The sequence below is a fragment of the Mus pahari genome, chromosome 1, assembly GCF_900095145.1.
Source record: "Mus pahari chromosome 1, PAHARI_EIJ_v1.1, whole genome shotgun sequence".
Lineage (NCBI taxonomy): Eukaryota > Metazoa > Chordata > Mammalia > Rodentia > Muridae > Mus > Mus pahari.
In genome coordinates, this window is record NC_034590.1 from 128,242,802 (window position 1) to 128,257,193 (window position 14,392).

Here is a 14,392-nt window from a genome sequence, read left to right on the forward strand (position 1 = left end):
GGGGGGGGGGGGGAGGTATAGGGAACTTTCGGGATAGCATTTGAAATGTAAATAAAGAAAATAATAATAATAATAATAACGTTATCAAAAAATAGTTCTTATTTGAATGTTCGTGATTGTTTATGAAGAGAGCAGTAAAATTGAAACATGAGAAAAGCAACATGGCGTGAGGGTGGATTTGCAGTTCTAGTTCTTGGTTTCCTCCTCCTCTCCCTCCAGTCTCCCTTCCTTCTCCTTCTGTTCTTAGCAGACTTGCTGGGAGGAAGGCCATCATTCTCATTTTGCTCTTTCATATTTAAATATCTGGAATGTGAATATATATATATATATATATATATATATATATATGTTCTTTATATTGTTGGGGAGTGGAAAAGGACTTGAGAAAAGGCACTTGTAGTTAGAAATGTGACATTTTCAGATTTAGAAATGTATATTGAGGATGGTAAAGATAAGAAAAACTGGAAGAAAAACGTCTAACAACAACAAAACTTAATAACAACAACTAAGTTTCTGAGTTGTGTTATTCTCATGTATGAGACCGAGACATAACAACCAAGCAGGCCCTGCAGGTAATCACTGTGGCTTCTATGGTTTAGAATGCGACCTGCGTCCTGGTCTAGCAGGGATCTAGTGTCTACTTTTGTCCCAGTTCTTAACTGGAGAAAAGTGTCTTAGGTTTTAGGCCTTTTCTGCTTGTTTATTTCTGAAATGTGCCAGTATAAGGATATCACCATTTGCAGAGCGCAGGATGCATTTCAGATATGCCTCAGGGGTAGGGTGTTGTCAAGTGTCAGTGATTTTTTTTTTTTTTTTTTTCCCTTTCCTATGTTGCTCTTGCCATGTTTCTCAGAGTTTCAGGGTTAAAAGTCCCTGTTTGCTATGTCTGTCCTAAGATGTAAATAGTGTTTGAGCTCATTTGCCTGCCTTTTAAATGGTTGTGCCTGATGCTTTAAGTGTCCTTTGTAGGCAGCATTTTGATTTTGTATGGTGCTTCTCTCAGCAAGACTTTTGGGGGCTAGTTTTGTTATCTGGAAGACCAGAAAAGCAGTTGTGATTTAATATGCTGCTGCCATTTCTCTTCCAGGGACAGGGGAGAGTGGCAAGAGCACCTTCATCAAGCAGATGAGGATCATCCATGGGTCGGGATACTCTGACGAAGACAAGAGGGGCTTCACCAAACTGGTGTATCAGAACATCTTCACAGCCATGCAGGCCATGATCAGAGCTATGGACACTCTCAAGATCCCATACAAGTATGAACACAATAAGGTAAGTGGACTCATTGGAACAGTTGGCAGAGTGGGGTCTAAACCCTTCTAGAGTGGACAGTGGGTATTTGAAATGTACTCTTTCACCTTCCCTCTCCTTTTGATCTCTCCACCTCTCCCCTCCCCTCCCCCTGTGTATGTATGAGTACACAGGTGCTGACTCATGGAGGCCGGAAGTGTCTTCCTTTGTCATTCTTCACCTTATTGGATTGTTTATATTATAAAGCAGAAGATACCTTAACCATTATCTGGTCTGTTTGATACTAGAAAATTGTTCACAGTTGGAAAACTGGGTATAGCTTTCGGAATGCCACAGCAACATTGGAATTTCCTTTAATATTGCTTAAGTGTTGCTTCATTGAATGAGAAGTTTCACTGGCTGTGGAGGGAGCTGTGGACCAGATGGCATGGCACTGCATGTCTTTTTATAAGCCTCACTCTTTTCTAAGGATTCTAAACATAGGAAGCAGCTTGTAATACATTTCAGTACGTTGCACACTTTTACCAAACTATGATTAATTTTTCCTTGAGTGTAGGTATCCATGATTTTGTCCATGGGAGTTCTTTGCTAAAAAAGCATTTTTCTATAATGGTGAGCTGCTTCAACTCACCCCATGTTGAGGAAACACATGTTTTAAGATTCCTTTTGAACATACAGTGATATAGAGTTTGTTTATACACACCGTCTTGTCTTTTCTCTGAATACAAATGTTCATAGCTAACAATAAAAGAGATTGTCATTTAGTAAAGCCTGCTTGTGTAAAGTGTACGACCATGAGATTACTTCATTATTTAGTTCTTTTTAAAAGGATAAATTTCATTCATCTTTCACAGATGCGTTCTTCTGATTACATTCTCTGTCTTCTTCTAGAATTTGATTGTTAATAAAAAGGAGGTGATTGAGTGCCTCTGTTAGCATGGATAGGGAACTGTCTGGAATTGCAGCGTGATGAAGAATGTCTGAATTTGGCAGTTGGTGTTCTTCCTGTACTCCTGTTGTAGTATTTCATATGTAGTATTTCATATGACCTTTCAGAGAGCGTCATGCTCTTTGGGAATCATTCCTGCTTCAACAAAACAGGCAAAGCAGAGGAGTAGAACGCTCCCGATAGAGGCTCCTGGTATCCGTTTGCAGCTGATTTGTGATTTCTGTAAGTCTGTGAAATCAGGGATTGAGGCAGTGTAGAAGTGTCTATAGTCTGTCCATTGCCAGCTCTGCAAGAGAAAAATACCTGATATGGAGCTATTACATGAAAAGAAATGGTAGTAGGGACTCAGCCTGTGTTACCTTCAAGCTGACAATTTCACTTTTCTTTTTATTCTATATTTTGAGCATCCTTGATCTGAAAATGCTAAGGTATAGGACAAAGGATAGATTACAGGATTCAGTCTTTCCCTCTACCTGTATAAATCCAGTCGAATTATTAAAAATTTTGTGTAAAATTGCTACCATGCTACATGCATTCCATGAGTATGAAAAACAAGTAGCTTAAGCCTCATCTCACAGATACTTGTACATATGCATGTGTTACCATATTTAAAAGCTCTGCATTCTAGGATGTTTCTGGTGCAAATATTTCTGCTAAGGATACTCACCTTACCTAGTTTCTAAGTTTAGTCTTTGAAGTTCTAATGGCCAGGCTCATTTAGCAACTAGTCTTTAACTCCATTTGCCTAAGTAGCTATGGACTGTCACTATGACACATGGTTTTCCTTTTCATTTGGAGTGGAGGGGAACTAAGAGGACCACTAAGTACTATGCTACCTAAGAATAAGGAACAACATGTCACAGGAAAGTACCTCATTAGGGTTGGGGGCATGATTCAGTAAGTATCTTACCTTGCAAGCCTGAAGATCTGGGTTCTGTCCTCAGAATTGATCTAAAAATGCTGTGGCATTATTACGTGGGCATGTAATCCCAGCATTGGAGATGCAAAGACAGGCGGATCCCGCAGGTTCTTAGCCAGCCAGCTAACCTAATTGTGTCAGGCAAATGCGAATGGTACCAGGGACATCCGCCAGCCCTCAGTTTTCTTGCTTATGTGCATGCATACCCATTCCTAAGATGTAAATATTTGTCAAAAATGTTTACATTATCCTGATTTTTGTATTTCCTTAAAAAAGAAAACCCCTCAAGATCTTCAATGCTATTTTTCAAGAAAAAGTAGCCAAAATTCTGAAGACTGTATTATTCCTGTCTTTGATCAACTCAGTAAGAAATTGCTACATAAACATGAAACAAAACAAAACCCACAAGGGAATTTTCTTAGTTCCCAGAATGACCACATACTGATTGCAGGGAGGAATTTCCACCTGTGTAATAAACAGAACTAACAATCTTATGTTTTGGTCTGTCTGTCAAAACATCTGGGGAGCCAAAGATTTGTAGGCTGCAGAAACCAACCTGGAGGAGGAAGAAGAAAAGTTTTGAGGGTATGAGCTCACAGGAGGCCTGAGAAGCTGAAGGACTGTGCTTGGGAGAGATGAACTTCAGCCAATTTCAGTCTTTCAACACTCACTTCTGATTCAGATTCCTGGGAAAAAGTGTTGGACTGGCCCAGCCTGGATGCTTTGCTAGTTCTTTAGACAGGGGAAGGAAGTCTGGTCTATGTGATTGACAGTCCCTGGGGGAAATCTGGGTACTGCTAGTGGAAAAAGGAGAACAATTCTGGCCCAGTTCACAAATGTCTACTACAAAAGTGCACAGTCGATTTATAACACGGAATGACATGTGAACTCCCTGTAGATGCAAGTCCTTTGAGTTTACTTAGCATTTACCCTAAAATACAATTTCTTATTCTGGACTTACTCTGGGTTACAGGGTGGGAAGGGACTCAAATTAGGGACCCAGTGACAGCTATCTTCTATCCGGTGTGCACTGTAGTAAGTGTATACCAGCATTTGAGTTCTAGCACGGAAAAGCCAAAGAATCTTGCAGTCTTTATACTTGTTAAGACATTTTCATGTCTTCATAGTCTAGGCCTGAATTTTCTCATGTGTGGGAGTAGGACAGTGATAAGGTGGTTCAAAGTTGGAAAGATTGTGCATGTGAAATACCTTTAAAATTTTTTGGCAGTGTCAAATGGAGGAAAAGCCATCCTCAGAGCAATGGTCATTGGGATAGGATGCCAAGGGAGGCACAGATCACTCCTTACCTGGATGTGCTCAGAAAAGAATGGATTGTTAACATGTGGCTTTCTCTAAAGCTGTCTTTCCAAGCTAAGCATGTGGTGAACTGGACAACCTGAAATCTCTTCTGACAATCACCTTGTGCTGATCCCTGAGGAAAGTGTTTAGCAATAGACTGGCACTGGCTTTCTCCCTTCTGTGTTCTTACTGAAGCAGAGCTTATGCATAGAAGAACACGTGTTCTTAGTGGTGAGTGTCAGGTGTCACCACTGTGGACATGTCTGTACCTAAGCTCTTCGTCTGAGTCAGCGCAACCAGTACCTTGGGCTCATTACCCCTTATTCTAGATAAATCTACCGACCACAGGGGACCACCTTTTTGATGATTAAGGACAATTAATTTTGCCAGTGTTTCAACCTGTATTCGAGAAGGCACGTAGTGTATGAACTTTGGTATTTGTATTTCACTTAAATCATATTTGAGGGGTACCGTAGAACTTTGCCTGGTGTTGAAAATATTTTTTTTTAATCTGTTTAGTCACATAGACACACTTGTTTAACATCTAGTTTTCTAGCTATTCTACAGGGTATTTTTGTTTGTTTTTACATATGTTTTCTTTAAATATATGAGTGTTTCTGACTGTTACAAATAATACAAATGTAGGCACTCTTGAAACTGGCTTTGGTTAACATATGATTATGTTTACCAAACAAAAACACATAAACTTTTGCCATCCTCTATTAGATTGCCTGATTTATTATTGCTTTGTAGGAGCTCTTTATATATTAACAACTCTCTGCTTAGTAAATGCAATTGTGAATATCTTCTTTACTTTGTGATTTACTTTCCATTTTCGTACTGGTTCTTCTAGTAAAAGTTCTTAATCTTAGTTCAGTCATTTTTCTCCCTCTAACTAGTCCTTTTAAAGTAATCTTTGCTTACTTTAAATTCACATAAATAGCCTGGGCTTTTTCTAAATTTTTTTATTTTTACTTTTACGTTTAGATCTAAAATAAACTTCATCATATATTGTAGAGTACATTGTGAAATACGGAGCCATGTTTTAATTTTTCTGCCTTGCAATCTTGTTGACCCAGCTCGTTTACCAAAGACACCATGCAGGGCTGTGCAGGATCGCCCCGGTCACTGATCACATGATTATGTATGCAGTTGGTTCCAGGTTGACTGTTATGAGCCATTTGTTTATTTTGTGTCTCTGTCTGTCAGTACTAAACTACTGATAACCAAGGTATATAAGGAGTTTTGATATTGGACAGGGTAAGCCATTGAGCTTTGGTTTTCCTCTTTGAGACTGCACAGAAGCTGAGTTAATTCTCTTATATTTAAAGGGTTTTTGGTTCTGTTCTTTTTTTCCAGGAAAAAAAATGTCTTTAACAACTTTTAGGCTTCCTAGCTTTGTTTTCATAGCTTACTCTGTAAAGCAACATCTTCCTTTTCCGGGGGCCTCTGCATGTTTGCTGGTCAGTTTGTGTTAATTTATGGCCAGGTACAAAGTCCATTATTTTTCCTAGATTGATAACATGACATTTTAAAAAAAGGCAGTTACATCACTTCTGGAGGTTGCTTTCTGCCTTCATTGCTATTCATGGGGCCATGCTCTTGTCCTTTTTAGCATTTCATTTAGAAAGAGTCGAAGCTTGGCTAAGTGCAGTGGGGATCAATTTCCCTTTCCAACAGTGTCTTTTGGGCTGACATTTCCTCTGCAGTGCCCAAATTAGCTAATATGTTAGCAGAATCCTTTCCTGTTTCCTGTCCCCAGTGTCTACAGCACTGGCATTGAACAGGTTTGTCTGGATTTTCATTCTTCATTGTGTGATCTCTACCTTTTGTGGAACTAGGCCTTTTTTTTTTTTTTTTTTTTTATATGATTTAGTTTAAACACTTAGGTTAAGAAAGAAGGTAATAATGAGAACTGTTTTTGCCACTTGTTAACTATAGTGTTTTAATCTGGTTTTTAATTGTTTTGTGTGCCGTCATATAACTTGTTTTGTGAGTAGGCAAAAACAAACAAACAAATCTGTATATTGTTTAGTTCCATTTGATCTGGGTTCTGACTTTTGAGACAGGGTGTCTTAGTTACTTCTCTAATGCTGTGGTAAAACCTTACAACCAAAGCACCTTAGAGAAGGAAGGGTGTTGTTGTTGTTGTTGTTGTTTTGTTTGTTTTTTGTTTTTGTCATATGATTCTAGACAGGTGAGTGACCATTACTGTCATGACAGAAACGTGTGACAGCAGGCAGGTGGGCATGCTGCTGGAGTAGCAATGGAGAGCTCACAGCTCTAACTACGAACAGGAAGCAGATAGCAAACTCAAAATGACAAGTCTTGAAATTCTCAAAGCTCTCCCCCAAACAGTGCCACCAAGTGGGGACCACATATAAAAATGGAAGAGTTCTTTGGAGAGTTTTTCTCTATGAATTCACCAGCGGTGAAGCTCGGCAATGTAATGTAAGGTGAAGACTAGCAAGGTGGAGCAAGGTAAACCAATGCTTGTGCTCCCACTGTCTGTGGGGTCATATTTATATCCCTTCTAAACATCATGCACATTTTCATGTGTTTGGTATAGCAAAACTTCCTTTCACCTGTGTATGCTTCAGCGAAACATTCTTTTATGTGTCTGCTTTAGCAAGACATCCCTTCACCTGCGTGTCTCAGCAAACTATCACTTGACATAACTGAGTTTCCAAAGAAACCAGAAGTTTCCAATTCAAAAAATAAATAATTATGAAAGTTTTAAAAATTAGCATGACCTAAGGCCTGACACTATACTGAGGCTATGGAGTGCTCACAAAAAGGGGCCTATCATGACTGCCCTCCCAAAGACCCGAAAAGCAGCTGAAAGAGTCACATACAGATATTTGCGCCCAACCAGTGGACAGAAGCTACTGATCCCTGTGGTTGAATTAGGGAAAAGCTGGAAGAAGCTGAGAAGGAGGGTGACCCTGTAGGAGGACCAGCAGTCTCAATTAACCTGGATCCCCAAGATCTCTTAGACACTGGACCACCAACCAGGTAGCATACACCAGCTGATATGAGGCCCCCAACATATATAGAGCAGAGGACTGCCGGGTCTGGGTTCAGTCAGAGAAGATGCACCTAACCCTCAAGAGACTGGAGGTCTGAAGGAGTTTAGGGGTCTGGTGAGGTAGGTAGTGGGTCGTGGGGACATCCTTGTGAAGACAGGGGTTTGGGGAGGAGGAATGAGATCCTCAAGAGACTGGAGGCCTGGGGGAGTTTAGGGGTCTGGTGAGGTGGGTAGTGGGTCATGGGGACATCCTTGTGAAGACAGGGGTTCGGAGAGGAGGAATGGGATGTGGAACAGTTGGAGGGTGGACCAAGGAGGGAATAAAACCTGGAGTTTAAATAAATAAATAAATAAATAAATAAATAAATAAATAAATAAATAAATAAATAAGCAAGCAAGCAGGATAAGAGTAGCAACACTAGAGGATGGAGTTTTTTTGTTTTTGTTTTTGTTTTTGGTTTTGGTTTTGGTTTTGGTTTTGGTTTTGGTTTTTTGAGACAGGGTTTCTCTGTATAGCCCTGGCTGTCCTGGAACTCACTCTGTAGACCAGGCTAGCCTCAAACTCAGAAATCCGCCTGCCTCTGCCTCCTGAGTGCTGGGATTAAAGGCGTGCGCCACCACGCCCGGTGAGATTGAGCATTTGTTCTTTAAACCTAGCACAGTATTTAGCACAACATTTGACTGTTGAGTGAGTGAAATGAATGAATGAATTGGTGCATGAACATTTGTTTACCTTGATAAGCTTTGACGCACTACTGTTGGTATACTGTTTTAGAGTATAGTTAATAGAGTCAAACACAACCTCATTTGAAACTGATTATAATTGAATTGCCTTTTGAAATTGAATTCCAGTTTCTTTACTGACAAGTACTGGTTATTTTAATTCCTACTTCCAGTATATTATGAGAATCTTGACCATGAAGAATATAGTTTTTGCCTTATTTTCAGTTTTTCATACTTACAGATTGTTTTCTTCCTTATCTTCTCCCTTTCAGCAAGCTGAAGCATTAGCATCCTCACCTTAGTTCAGGCTACAGGGAGATGCTGCCAACATGGGGCCCAGACCCTCGGCTGTGTGGGCAGCTGCAGCCGCATGCCCACTACAGCACACTATTCAAAAGCACAATTCTCACGCAGAAGACCTTGTCAGGAGTCAAGGCATCCTGCTAAGGTCAATCAGCAGGTTTGAGAGAAATGGCTAGAAGCAGCTTTTTCTCATGTGTTTATATATTTCAATACGGTTCATTAAGGAACTCACTGTTTCCTTTTTAAAATTAGTCTGTCTGATGGGTTTCTGTTGCTAAGCAGATGGCATAGAGTAACTGAATGGCTAAGTGAAAGATCACCCTGCTTAACAGTGGGCAATATGTTCAGCTTTGAGAAACGATGTTTATAGCTGGATGATATTGACAGTGTTTACCCAGCCACCTCCTTATTTTGGATGACCCCATGGGAATGTGGCCTCCCCTTTCTATTTTTGGTAGGTAGGGGACACGGGACTTTGTTGGCTATAACCTGTCCAGCTGTTAATGCATCTGTAATTTAGGAACCACTGTACACTAAAGATGAGGTTTGTGAACCATGTATTTGGTGAATGAGTGGTCGATTTGCAGACTGAAGATGATATATGGGGTGGACAAGATCATCCAGGTGGACGGTTTCAGTGACACCAGATATTCCTCAGTTGAGCTACACTGCATCTACTTGGGCATCCCTGGGTGCCATGCAATTGTGGCCTACAAGAAAAATGTGGTGTACATCCAGGTCAGTGACACCCTGATCACTGATGTATGGGTGGAGTTTCCTTCCACATCCTGTTCTGTTGTTGTTTTCTGTGTCCAACTGGACCTCATTGATAGAAATTTCATCCATGGAAGCCAGGATGAGGGTGGCTTGCATCAGTAAGAAAGCCTGGGGATGAAGTGCAGGGTAGAAGTTTGGTTTTCAGGTGAAGGAGCTAGGATCTGGTCAGCGTCAAAGGAGATGTAGTCAAGAAGCGAGAACACATGGAACACAAGCCTCATCTTGGGAGTGCTGCGGAAGCTGGTCATTGGGATCCACAGCATCTGGAACACTGTTCTCCCCACGCTGAACCCAGAATGTCTACCTTTCCAGACAGCAGTGGATGTGGTTGACTAGTTAGGCTAGTAGTAGCTGTTAGAGAAAAGCCTCAGTAGGAGAACCAACCCCAGGCCCTGCTTAGGGTAGGGTAAAGAAGCATGCTGCTCACTTCTCAGTGATTCCCTTAAAAAGGATTTTGAAACATCTCATAGAAGACCAGACATGTTTGTGTTAGAACAAAAGCCTTTTCACCTACTGAGTGTTGTTTTTTCTTTGTTTGTTTTTCCCTTTTTGACACCTGGAGTATTTTTTTTTTCAGCCTTTTTGCCCTATTCTATGTCCTCCTAATTCCTAATATTTGGTTATTTTGTGATTGTATTCCTTTTTGCTTTCTGGTTTGTTTGCTTTAATAACATTAATGACTAAATGAAAACATAGGAGGAAATACGGAAAAATAGCATGCTGTTAATATCCTCATGGCTTTTGTAGGTGTGCATTTCTACAAACATGGGTACCAGCAAGGAAGCATACTAGAGAAATAATGTCACTTCATGCTGGAGAATGATGGGTTCCTTTTGCTCCTTCTCATCTTATTCTGCTTTTTTCCTCCTTTAAAAATATTTCTTAACAAGGCCTCACTATATAGCTAGCCCTTGAACTTGAAATCCTCTTGCTTTGTTGTTAGTGTTAGGAGTTTAAACCTTACCACATGGAGTATGCTTTTTTTCCTCTAGAAAAATAAAGAGGACTTGCTGTTCTTGCAAAGGACCTGGGTTTGACCACCAGTACCTACACAATGGCTCAACTGTCTGTTACTCTATTCCCAGGGACTCTGGTGTCTTTCTTGAGTACAGGAATTCATGTGGTACACACATATACATGTAGGCAAAATGTTCACACACAGAGAGAGCAATACATTCTAAAATGAAAGCATGTAGTCATTGCCAGTATTGGTGGATACAGTGTACATTTGTTCTTTATTGGTGGATATAGTGTAAACTTGTTCATTGAACAGATACCATAATTTTATGTTTTTTTAAAGTCAGCAAGGTTAGTGAAGTTGTTACCACTATGGTGATTGAGCCATTTTCTTTTACGGTCTTGTCTCACTTGTATGGATGGAGAGAGATTTAGAGGAATGGTGTTACTGCTGAGAAACTGCCATGCTGACATGAATTAGCCTGGATGCTAGGTTTCCCACTTCTTGTAGTGTGTACACTTCCTCTGTGATATATGGTGTACACTTCCTATATGGTATATGGTGTGATGGTTTTGAGCTAAAGCGATGCTGAGCATGTCAGATGCTGCTGGTTATGATGTAGTGAGGTGACCTAGGTAAGAGTCTGCTTGAGGATATTTGTTTCTTTATGTGTTCTTGATGGCATTGGCCTAAAGTATAGTCTTAGGATCTGTTTAGCATTGGCTACCTGGCTTCCAAAGGAAGTGGGATAAGAGCCCTTATTTTATGTATCCCAGACAGACCCTCACCAAGGTTGGGTGTCCAGTTAACATCTGCATGTTAACAATGTTGTCACAAGTTTTAGGAATTTTGACTGTAGCATGTTATTGGCCCAAGGCAGTGGCAGCTTCCAAATGAAGGTACTATTTACCATTTAAGGGTGTAGAATTAGCACCCAGCAGGCACTTCCGTGTACTGTATCTATGGTCTCTGAAAAATTTGCACCCAGCCACGGGGAAGGGCTTTCTTTTTATTTGTACAGCAGTCTCTTTTGGCCGATCTATATCTACAAATGGAGTTAACCTTTTCTAGTAGGTACAGAAGGCACTATCCAGTCAACTGAGTGTGGGGTTGGGAACATGATTTTGAGTTCTAAGGTAGCTTGTCTGAAACTTAATATTAAAGTAAGTGTAAATCACACAGGTAGTTTCGCAAACTGCACATTTATATTTCAGTGAATATGGGGTGGCCCTTGGGTAGGCCTGTGGCTTTGCTTTCTTACAAGCTCCCAGGTAATGGTGATGTTGCTTGAGTCATTTTGGGCATTGAAGACTGGCTCTGCCATCAGGGGCAATGTGAAAACCCTAGGAGCAAACATTAGAGAAAGTACCGCATAGTGCATCCATCAATGGGATTTCAGCCATGGGACGGGAAGCTAGGGCCTTACACTCTGAACAGTGTGCTCCCCTTCTGGGAAGTGGATGGTGCTGATGGCCTCACTGTGTAGCTGATGTGAACATGAATGAGAGTAGAACTTCACATTTATGGTGCTATAAGTGCACAGTAAGTACATACTAAATAAGTAGCTCTTACATTCTTTTTAGAAGGGTCAGGGCTAGGAGAGAGAGGCCTTTGAGGAAAGTCCGGAGGTTTTCAGGAAAAAAAAAATGTTGATTGCTTAAAGGTTCAGGGGAGTCTTTGACCTGAGGACTAGATGTTGACTCCATGTTTATCAGTAACAACAGTGATTTGTGGCAGCCATCTGCCTCTTGTTGGACCCAGCATGTAGCATAGAGGAAAGAACCCTAAAGGACCAGAGGATGTAGATGCTGCTGAAGTCACACACACTGACACTCCCTGGGAGTCAGTGCAGCCTGTCATCTTAACAACAGGGTGTTTTCAAGGAAGGAAGACCAGTTTGGAAGGCGGGAGGAAGTGAGACAACCTTTCAAGTACTTCTGAACCCGATCTAGTTATAGGCTTTTAGTCTTATTCACTCAAAGGTGCATCATAGCTAGTATTCTAATTTTGCCTGTGAAAATGCCCTAAGTTACTGAACGTGTAAGTATGATTTGACAACTTCAGTTTATAGTGTTTTATTATAGCAGGGGACTGACAGTAACTACACTGAAATTGAAGATGTGATGCATGGTTTAAGCCTGAATTTCACAGCTAGCCACAGCAGTTCATGAGTCTGCCCATTTTAAGGTTCTAGTGGAAGGAAGGGCAGTTTTCTCATACATTGGCTTGGTTTAGAGGAAGCCAGAGCAGTCCCGATGGAGGGTGAGGCAAGACAAGCTTTGCTGTATTGTGCACACTGGTCCTGTGATGGTGAGTGTTCTCTATGGCTGTGGAGACAGGAGACCTGTAAAGTACAGGCAGTTCTCTATAAGTAGAAAAATATGGGCATGGATCCAACAAGGTGGGACAGATTTATGGAGGGAATATAGGAAAACCAGTAGAGGCAGCTTCGGATTCCATCCTCCATGGTGGGCTGCAGTTTTTCCTCTGTCTGTCCATCCTTCCATCTGTCTGTCTATCTATCTATCTATCTATCTATCTATCTATCTATCTATCTATCTATCTATCTATCTATCTATCTATCGATCTATCTATCTATCTATCTATCTGCTTTATATCCCAATATCTCTGAGAAGGGAGAGCCCCCTCCCTCCTGTATCACCCCATCCTGGCACAGCATGTCATTTCAGGACTAGGGGGTATCTTCTACTGGGGCCAGACAAGGTAGCCCAGTTAGGGGAATCAGGGTCCACAGATAGGCAACAGGTTCAGGAACAGCCTCCACTACAGTTGCTTGGGCGACCCGTATGAAGACCAAGTGGCACCTCTGCTACATATGTGTTATGTGCAGGGTGGCCTAAGTCCAGCCCAAGCTCGCTCTTTGGTTGGTGGTTCAGTCTCTGGTAGCCCTTAAGGGTCTAGGTTACTTTATTGGTCTTCCTATGGCGTCCCGATTCTATATAGGTCCCTCAATCCTTCCCTCACCTCTTACATAAGACTCCCTGGGCTCCATCTGGTGTTTGCCTGTGGGTCTTTGTGTTTGTTTCCATTGGCTGCTGGATGGAGCCTCTCAGAGGACAGTTATGCTAGGCTCCTGTCTGCAAGCATAACAGAGTTTCATTAATACTGTCAGGGATTGCTTCTTGCCCAAGAAAGATCTGCCAAGAAAAAGACAGGTGAGCAGTAAAGAGGTCAGGATAGTGGGAAAGTGGAGGTACCACTTAGTGGGAGACAGTATTTGGGAGTTAGAGACAGGGTATGAAATTGAGATGAAGTCAAGCTGTTGAGGTGGTTGTGGTGCTAGGATCTGGCCAAGGTAGATCTAATTAGCTATCCCAATTTTCCACAATAACAGGAAACAGGTATAACATGCATAATTAAAAATCCAGATAGCATATTCTAACAATATGCTTCTGTTGCAGTAAGATACCTTTCTGTCTCGTGATGTACTATCACATCATTTTAACCTCAATGGTTGCACATACAGTTTAATCTCAGGGTAGAGTAGACTGTAAACCATCATAGTCCACTAACCACAGGCACTTCACAGACTCCAGGGTCACAGTCTGACTTAGTAAAGAACTGTGCTTGGCCAAGGAACCCTGAGTCAGTGAAGCAGTAGCTCTGAGGGGTCTGTCAGCCCAGTGAAAGGGTGGACTCTGGTGGGTTGGAACACACCCTGAATAGGGCAGCCGGGCTACATTCCAGCCCACAGCTGGAATCCCTAGGAAGTTTACCCCAGAGCCTGTTCCTTGAAAATGGGACATGTGAGAGGGCAGCAGTCATCCCCAAGCCAGCGACACTGTGTGCAGCCTGTGCGTGTAAGCCATGCTCAGTGTGGGCTTATTAAGTGTGTGAAGAAGAGCTCACTGGAGTGCAGATCAGCTTCAGCCTGATGGGCTCTGGCTCCCCTCTCCTACCAGAGACCTCATGGACTGCCAGCCATTCTTTATTTGATGAAGTGCTTCTATAGGACCTTTATTTCTAATTATCCCATTTTATGATTGTACACTGTAGTGGGATTCTTTAAATAATACTTCAGACAGAGAGAGAGGAAGGAAAGATAGAGGGAGATTGAGAAAGCGAGGGGGGGAGAGGGAGAGAGAGGATGGAAGATGAGAGAGAGAGAGAGAGAGAGAGAGAGAGAGAGAGAGAGAGAGAGAGAGAGAGAGAGAGAGAGAGAGA

The 14,392-nt window shown here is 41.6% G+C and overlaps 1 protein-coding gene across 1 annotated transcript in view; it reads left to right on the top strand.

Annotated features, from left to right (window-relative positions):
• The window catches only part of LOC110336980 (guanine nucleotide-binding protein G(q) subunit alpha), a 241,821-nt gene that overhangs the window by 89,526 nt on the left and 137,903 nt on the right, over positions 1 to 14,392 (top strand). The window contains exon 2 of the mRNA XM_021219756.2: positions 1,088 to 1,272. Coding sequence (XP_021075415.1) covers positions 1,088 to 1,272 — 185 coding nt within the window. The remainder of the gene's footprint in view (positions 1 to 1,087; positions 1,273 to 14,392) is intronic.